At 46.3% G+C, this 9,090-nt stretch overlaps 1 protein-coding gene across 1 annotated transcript in view; it reads left to right on the top strand.

Moving 5' to 3' along the window:
- The window catches only part of ccdc169 (coiled-coil domain containing 169), a gene marked incomplete at both ends in the record, with an annotated part of 5,304 nt that extends 1,389 nt beyond the window's left edge, over window positions 1-3,915 (top strand). Inside the window, 3 exons of the mRNA XM_084450382.1 lie at window positions 12-71; window positions 3,299-3,352; window positions 3,835-3,915. Coding sequence (XP_084306508.1) covers window positions 12-71; window positions 3,299-3,352; window positions 3,835-3,915 — 195 coding nt within the window. The remainder of the gene's footprint in view (window positions 1-11; window positions 72-3,298; window positions 3,353-3,834) is intronic.
- Between the last annotated feature and the right edge of the window lie 5,175 nt (window positions 3,916-9,090).

Raw genomic sequence — 9,090 nt, 5'->3', positions numbered from 1 at the left:
TGACCAATGAGAGGTCTGGCCTGCAGAGCCAGCTGGTGGACTGCCGTCTGAGGATGGAGCAGGAGGGGAAGGTGGGTCCGTCCATCTCTCACTTCCTCCCCCGTTTGTTGTTGCATGACAGGAAATGGAGTGACGTGTCTGGTGGCCTACAGTATGTCCTATACGGGCCCAAATTCACCAGAGCAAAATTGTTCATATCATATTGGAGCAGTAATACTCAGTATAGAGCTGAGTGTTATGGTAAACTTTACTACAGTTTGACCGTTTTTGTTTCAGCAAATGAAGGCCCACAGTGTATTAGCTGGGAAGGGGGTTCTGTATATTGTCTTAGCTGGGAAGGGTGTACAGAAGGTGTGTGTTCTATATAATGTATTAAAGGGCGTGTGTGTGTGTGTGTGTGTGTGTGTGTGTGTGTGTGTGCGTGTGTATACATATGTATATGTATACGTATATGTGTATGTATACGTACATATATACGTGTGGGTTCTATAGTGCTGATCAAAGTAGCACATAACACAATTGTGTCGGGTGCCCGGTCTAGGAAAGGTACAGATAAAATGAGGTACCAGCACTCACATGTAGTCCAAACTTTAGGAGAGCTCATTTCACGGGCAGACAGACAACGAATGTTTCAGCCTGTATGGCCGTCCTCAGCGCTGTGCTCTATATGGCTCTCTTCCTCAGCGCTGTGCTCTATATGGCTCTCTTCCTCAGCGCTGTGCTCTATATGGCTCTCTTCCTCAGCGCTGTGCTCTATATGGCTCTCTTCCTCAGCGCTGTGCTCTATATGGCCTTCCTCAGCGCTGTGCTCTATATGGCTCTCTTCCTCAGCGCTGTGCTCTATATGGCTCTCTTCCTCAGCGCTGTGCTCTATATGGCTCTCTTCCTCAGCGCTGTGCTCTATATGGCTCTCTTCCTCAGCGCTGTGCTCTATATGGCTCTCTTCCTCAGCGCTGTGCTCTATATGGCTCTCTTCCTCAGCGCTGTGCTCTATATGGCTCTCTTCCTCAGCGCTGTGCTCTATATGGCCTTCCTCAGCGCTGTGCTCTATATGGCTCTCTTCCTCAGCGCTGTGCTCTATATGGCTCTCTTCCTCAGCGCTGTGCTCTATATGGCTCTCTTCCTCAGCGCTGTGCTCTATATGGCTCTCTTCCTCAGCGCTGTGCTCTATATGGTCTTCCTCAGCGCTGTGCTCTATATGGCTCTCTTCCTCAGCGCTGTGCTCTATATGGCTCTCTTCCTCAGCGCTGTGCTCTATATGGCTCTCTTCCTCAGCGCTGTGCTCTATATGGCTCTCTTCCTCAGCGCTGTGCTCTATATGGCTCTCTTCCTCAGCGCTGTGCTCTATATGGCTCTCTTCCTCAGCGCTGTGCTCTATATGGCTCTCTTCCTCAGCGCTGTGCTCTATATGGCTCTCTTCCTCAGCGCTGTGCTCTATATGGCCTTCCTCAGCGCTGTGCTCTATATGGCTCTCTTCCTCAGCGCTGTGCTCTATATGGCTCTCTTCCTCAGCGCTGTGCTCTATATGGCTCTCTTCCTCAGCGCTGTGCTCTATATGGCTCTCTTCCTCAGCGCTGTGCTCTATATGGCTCTCTTCCTCAGCGCTGTGCTCTATATGGCCTTCCTCAGCGCTGTGCTCTATATAGCTCTCTTCCTCAGCGCTGTGCTCTATATGGCTCTCTTCCTCAGCGCTGTGCTCTATATGGCCTTCCTCAGCGCTGTGCTCTATATGGCCTTCCTCAGCGCTGTGCTCTATATGGCTCTCTTCCTCAGCACTGTGCTCTATATGGCTCTCTTCCTCAGCGCTGTGCTCTATATGGCCTTCCTCAGCGCTGTGCTCTATATGGCTCTCTTCCTCAGCGCTGTGCTCTATATGGCTCTCTTCCTCAGCGCTGTGCTCTATATGGCTCTCTTCCTCAGCGCTGTGCTCTATATGGCCTTCCTCAGCGCTGTGCTCTATATGGCTCTCTTCCTCAGCGCTGTGCTCTATATGGCTCTCTTCCTCAGCGCTGTGCTCTATATGGCTCTCTTCCTCAGCGCTGTGCTCTATATGGCCTTCCTCAGCGCTGTGCTCTATATGGCCTTCCTCAGCACTGTGCTCTATATGGCTCTCTTCCTCAGCGCTGTGCTCTATATGGCTCTCTTCCTCAGCGCTGTGCTCTATATGGCTCTCTTCCTCAGCGCTGTGCTCTATATGGCCTTCCTCAGCGCTGTGCTCTATATGGCTCTCTTCCTCAGCGCTGTGCTCTATATGGCTCTCTTCCTCAGCGCTGTGCTCTATATGGCTCTCTTCCTCAGCGCTGTGCTCTATATGGCTCTCTTCCTCAGCGCTGTGCTCTATATGGCTCTCTTCCTCAGCGCTGTGCTCTATATGGCTCTCTTCCTCAGCGCTGTGCTCTATATGGCCTTCCTCAGCGCTGTGCTCTATATGGCTCTCTTCCTCAGCGCTGTGCTCTATATGGCTCTCTTCCTCAGCGCTGTGCTCTATATGGCTCTCTTCCTCAGCGCTGTGCTCTATATGGCTCTCTTCCTCAGCGCTGTGCTCTATATGGCTCTCTTCCTCAGCGCTGTGCTCTATATGGCTCTCTTCCTCAGCGCTGTGCTCTATATGGCCGTCCTCAGCGCTGTGCTCTATATGGCTCTCTTGGTTGAAGCTGTCTGGGTTTGTTTGTTTGTTTGTTTGTTTGTTGTTCTGTTCAGAGTGACACAGTGCAAACGAGGCTAATATGATACAGTGTTTGCATCTTATAATCCCTGTTCTAATGCCATATTCATTAACCACCCAAAATACCTCCTTATAGTGAAACACATGTATACACACGCACGCACACACACACATACACACACACACACACACACACACACATACACACATGCACACACATTACATTACATTACATTACATTACAATACATTACAATACATTACCTTACATTACATTACAGTCATTTAGCTGACGCTTTTATCCAAAATGACTTCCAATCCACCTTTGTCTGGAGTCAGATGATTAGGACCTGTTGTTAAGACCAGCACTCTCTTCTGGAATGTCTGCAGATACGATATGATCACGTCAGACCATGATCCTTTCTGTTTACGCTTTGAGGGTCATTTACATAATCTTCTATTCCTTTGTTGTCAGGAGCAGCAGTTTCATTTTATTGTTCAAACCGAGTGTGGTCTCAGTGATGTGTCATTCTACGATTGGCTACAGATAGTAATGTGGGTGTATCTAAAGTAACGTACAGTTTAACTCTCTCTCTCTCTCTCTCTCTCTCTCTCTCGTTCATTCAAACATCAGGCCTTTCATAAGACCAACGACGAGAGGAGAGCGTATCTGTCAGAAATAGCTAAGGTAAGCATCTGGGCAGTGGTCTTTATGAGTCACAACTCCTGGCAGAGCGAACAGCTATAAAACATATTGACCCATCAATCTATGAATATCTGCCAGGGTGATGAATAGCAGCCTCTGAGGGGGGGGGGGCAAACAGAGAGAGAGAGAGAGAGACAACTGTAAAAAGAGAACATTGCGCTGGCTGGTGTTCTCACAGTCTTAGCTCTGCTCTCTCTAGTCGACCCTTCAGAGTTGTGTGTGCTGTTATTTAAGCACTCTTCCCAGAATTGAGCCAAGGCCGTTTTCAGTGATTAACGTCATTGCTTGCCTACTACCTGACACACACACAGACTGGAGAAGACACACACGCTCAAACAGCCTCCATTATTCCTGATATCAATTAAACTCCTCAGCTATATCCCAACTACACATACTGTAACTTTATTGGTACTAAAACGTAATGAGTTTCTGATGAAACCGCCTCTTCTCTGCTCCTGCTGCAGCTGTCGTCCACCCTGGAGGCTAACAGGAGGCAGTACCTAGCCCAGCCACGGGGGGCGCCAGAGAGACAACAGAGGAAGTAAGTTCGGCAGGAGCCGCCCCTTAACCACGGATCCTGGGTCAGAGGATGCTCCTCCTCCAGTCCCACACCTAACCAACAGGGGGCAGAATATCAGACTTTAGCCAGTGGCTATGGTTATGGATAATGGGTAATAGGGATGCACCAATATGAATATGTTGGCCGATACCGATATTAACATTTCCATTATGGCCGATAAGCGTTATTTACCGATGTCAATATGATGATGTATAAAAACAAGTTTCTATGATAATCATATTTTGTACATACTGAAAAACACGTTACCTGTGAATTTGAAAAATTCCAAAACCCCCCCGTCAGAGTGAGCATGGTGGTGTGTGTGTTACCTCTCTCCAAGTAATGACATACCTACTATAATGGATTATTAAAGAGGATTATTAAAGAGGATTATCTCTTGTAATTCTGTGATATTATAGTTGACTGCACATATTGACAGATATGATTCAGCCAACTTTTTGATAGTGTCTGGATATGCTTGTGGACTTGTTTTATTTTTGTTTTGGGTTAAACATTTGTAAACATTTCATTATTTTCATGAACATTCAAACCATTTTTAGTTTTCCTTTTCCCCCCGCAAATATTTTACTTGTTTTTCCACAATTATACATCAACTAAACAATTATACATCAACTAAGATATAGATCACAGATATAGATCCTTTTTTGTAATTCATTCATTCATTCATTCATCCAATGGTTCATTCATTCATCCAATCTCTATCTGTTTTTTCTTGGTGACAGAGGGAAGCAGCCGGAGGCTGAGAGAGGAGGAGGAGGAGGAGGAGGAGGAGGAGAGAGGAAGACTGGTGCAGGGAGTAGATTACCCAGGCTAAAACACTAGCCTGGTCGGAGGACAGTGTAATGTGTGACTAGTTATGTACAGTATTATAAATAACACATTCTGCTCATACCCTGCAAAATATAACACTCAGACAGGCTACGTGTGCTGTGGAATGAATATGAGAATAAAAACTCATGAGTGTCCACACTGGAGTCTGAATGTCATGTTTTATCCAATTATAGATAATTATTGTGTATTTTAAGCTCATAATAACAGAACTGCCATTTCTCATGGAATTGTTTTGCCTATCGGTTTGTTTGTCACTGAGGAGGGGAAGAGAAGCAGAAAGAGGCGGAGCAGAGAAGAGGAGTGTGAAGAAGAGTAGAGTCCTGGGGTAGGGGGAGACAGTGAGGTCATCCAGAAACCGGCTGATTGGGACCTTTTCAGAGTCTGTTTCTCCACGGGTGCTGGACCGTACCTTCGGCTGTAGCTCAGTTGGTAGAGTGGGTCGTTCAATGATCGAAGGGTCAGCGGTTCGAATCCCAGCTCCGACTGTCCACATGTCGAAGTGTCCTTGAGCAAGACACCTAACCTCAAATTGCTCCCAATGAGCAGGTTAGCACCTTGCATGGCAGCTACCGCCATTGGTGTGTGTGTGAATGGGTGAATGAGAGGCCATTGTAAAGCGCTTTGAGTGCCGCTAAGGTGGAAAAGCGCTATATAAGTGCAGTCCATTTACCATTTACCATCCATAGAGATCCACCTCACCGTTGTCCTCCTGCTAGTCTTATATAATTCTCCCTTACACACTAAGGCCCACACGCAGCCTCGGTGAACAAGGGTAGCAGATGACAAAACGCTGTGCAAACCAGCCAGCGCTGGGAACATGTTCCTGCCAAGAGCTGGACTAGAATGACTTATGCGTCCATCGAGGATGTTACATGCTCTTTGTTCTCCAGATTGGTCGTTTATCTCTTGTAGACTGTGTGTGTTGACACCGTGAGCGTTGGTACTGAGAGGGTCCACCGCCATGCGTCGCCTCTTGGAGTTCATGTCACGGTAACTCAAAGTTGGAGATGTACATGTTTATGAGCTGTGTGTACGTCGTCGTACTGGGGTGTCGGCCAGACTTGACAGGCTGCAAGGCTATGATTAATGATTCTCTCTCTCTCTCTCTCTCTCTCTCTCTCTCTCTCTCTGTCTCTGTCTCTCTCTCAATTTGGTACACTGTCGAGCGAGGCCAGAGCGGAGGTCTGAGTTGTCCATTTGGCTGTCAGCATTATTCACAGCAGACGGATAACAGGTTGAGTGTGTCAGTGATGAGTCAGCAGTCCATCTCCCCTAATGTTTATGAGTGAGTCTCATCTCATTTCTTTCTAATTTCTTGTAGGAAAATAGCCAATAGCCCACCTCATTCTAATATGACGCGCCGACCTAATGGTTTGCTTCGCATAACCGTCTGGGAACTCTCCGTTGGAAACTGTTTGGAAAAGGGCGGGCACTTTCAAAAATACTTGACAGTTGATTGGATGAACCATCTGTCTATCACCGTCTATCACACGCTAAAATCAACCGCTCCTCGCTGTTGTCACACCTAAACCATGCCCAGCGTACAGTATCTGTTTGTATTTCCTCTTAGAACGCTGATTGGCTGGATCGTTTTCCGATCTGGCACAAACGGATCTCTATGGAGAGTGTCCAGACTGATTTGCGAGAGAAACAGAATGTGAATCACGAGGCATTCATCACAGTATGACTTCTAACATCGCCTTTTAGGAGACGATTTTATACATTTTACTATTCATCCGTAGGCTTTCATCCACCTCACTACTTCTGTGGTACTGTAAGTGGAAGACTTAAAGAGTAATTAGAGCACAGCTCCTGAGTCCTGATGTGTCTGCTGTTCTCCGGTTCCCAGCGGGTTCTTGAGGAGAACTGCTTGTCCTTTCCTGACAACTGACAAGCCTGGAGATAGTTCCTCTCCAAAACTGCCCTGCTTCCTCCGCCTAAATTTAGAGAGGGACACCTTGTCATCCTTCAGCCTGTCTGTGACGCATAATCTGCGTGCGTGTGTGTGTGTGTGTGCGTGTGTGTGTGTGTGTGTGTGAAAGGGAGAGAGAGAGTGAGAGAGAGAGTTAGTGAGTGTGTGTATTTGTTTGGAAAACCTCCACATAAACACGATATGATAATGCTCATTACCACATTAACAGGTTTGTGTGTTTATTGTTTATTGTTTATTATGGGTCCCCATTAGTCGATGCACAAGCGATTGACTAGTCTTCCTGGGGTCCAAATTAAAATCGGTACAAACAAATATGGTAGAAACATTAACAACAGGTTAATTAATTAAAACACAGTACTATACATCAGATTACAGCAATTCATTTTGTGTGTGTGTGTGTGTGTGTGCGCGCGTGCGTGTGTTTTGGTTTCTGTAGGCCTTTCCTACTGTGTGTGGGGAGGGAGAGAGAGAGTGTGAGAGAGAGAGAGAGAGAGAGAGAGAGAGAGAGAGTGAGAGAGAGATAGAGAAAGATAGAGAGAGAGTGAGCCAACACTGCAGTCTGACTCTGAGAGTGCTGTTGCTGTTGCTGCTGCTGCTGTGGTCTACTCAGCTACTGCAGGTACTGAACTATGAGGTACTGAACTATGAGGTACTGAACTATGAGCTACTGAACTATGAGGTACTGAACTATGAGGTACTGAACTATGAGGTACTGAACTGTGAGGTACTGAACTGTGAGCTACTGAACTGTGAGGTACTGAACTATGAGCTACTGAACTATGAGGTACTGAACTATGAGGTACTGAACTATGAGGTACTGAACTGTGAGCTACTGAACTATGAGCTACTGAACTATGAGGTACTGAACTATGAGCTACTGAACTATGAGGTACTGAACTATGAGGTACTGAACTGTGAGCTACTGAACTATGAGGTACTGAACTATGAGCTACTGAACTATGAGCTACTGAACTATGAGGTACTGAACTGTGAGCTACTGAACTATGAGGTACTGAACTATGAGGTACTGAACTGTGAGGTACTGAACTATGGGGTACTGAACTATGAGGTACTGAACTATGAGGTACTGAACTATGAGGTACTGAACTGTGAGCTACTGAACTGTGAGGTACTGAACTATGAGGTACTGAACTGTGAGGTACTGAACTGTGAGGTACTGAACTATGACAACACCTTGATTGGACCCCAGTTTGCTGGAGCAATATGTGTCACATCCCAGCAAACTACCGCAATACTCAGAATAGATGGGAAATACCAGTTTGGCATCGTTTACATAAACAGTGCTTGAATGGTTCACACCTCTCCAATACTTCCATAGCACAGTATTCTGGGTATTACATGTGTGTTATTACAAAATGACCACATCCTGAATTTGTCTGAACTTACTCACTGCAGCCTCTACCGGATCACGATCTCCAATGTGTGTGTGTGTGTGTGTGTGTGTGTGTGTGTGTGTGTGTGTGTGTGTGTGTGTGTGTGTGTGTGTGTGTACGGTTTGGTGCATGAATATTATTGCTGCTGTGAAAGAGGGTGCAGAAAGATGGATAGAGAAGGAATGGAGAGAGAAAGGGTGGAGGAGAGGGGTGAAGGAGAGAGGGGTGAAGGAGAGAGGGGTGAAGGAGAGGGGTGGTGAGAGAGGTGGAGAGAGAAAGAGAGGGTTGGAGAGAGAGAGAGAGAGAGAGGAGAGAGAGGGGGGGGGGGGGGGGGGTCTCCAGTGGACAGGATGTAGGGGGGATCTATCTCCTACATCTCTCCCTCCAGTTCCCCTCCTCAGCTCCCCACTGGCGTCACACACAAACAAACAAACGCATTCATGGAATGACAGACAAAACTCAGCTCCCTTTAAATACATTTACAGAGAAACAGTCATGTCGAATATCAATAGCATTTAACCCTAGCTAAATTCCTAGTATGTGTGAATATACATAATATACATGGCTAATAAACATGTTGAATCTCTTGAATTATGCAAATGAAGCAGTTACTTCTATGAGCAGCAGATTTCATTAACCTTTCACTAAGCAGTTTTAGACCCCAAAAAAGAGCGACTTATTCTATTTATGTGTGTAATGAGTGTTTGGGCTCGTTTTGAATCACCAAATAAAGTCAGTTAATTAATCAATCAAACCTGGCCAATAATGGCAGCAGTACAGACAGATGACTATTAGACAGCGCTTATCTGTGACTGGGTTGAGGTCTGCTGGTAGATAAATAGCCATCTGGAGAGTCTCTCTCTCTCTCTCTCTCTCTCTCTCTCTGTCTCTCTCTGTCTCTCTCTGTCTCTCTCTGTCTCTCTCTCTCTCTCTGTCTCTCTCTCTCTCTCTCGTGTCAACGTGAACCACCTTCCCCATCTAT

Source organism: Borostomias antarcticus (genome assembly GCF_949987555.1).
Source record: "Borostomias antarcticus genome assembly, chromosome: 15".
Lineage (NCBI taxonomy): Eukaryota > Metazoa > Chordata > Actinopteri > Stomiiformes > Stomiidae > Borostomias > Borostomias antarcticus.
This window is presented reverse-complemented; position numbering and strand designations above follow the sequence as displayed.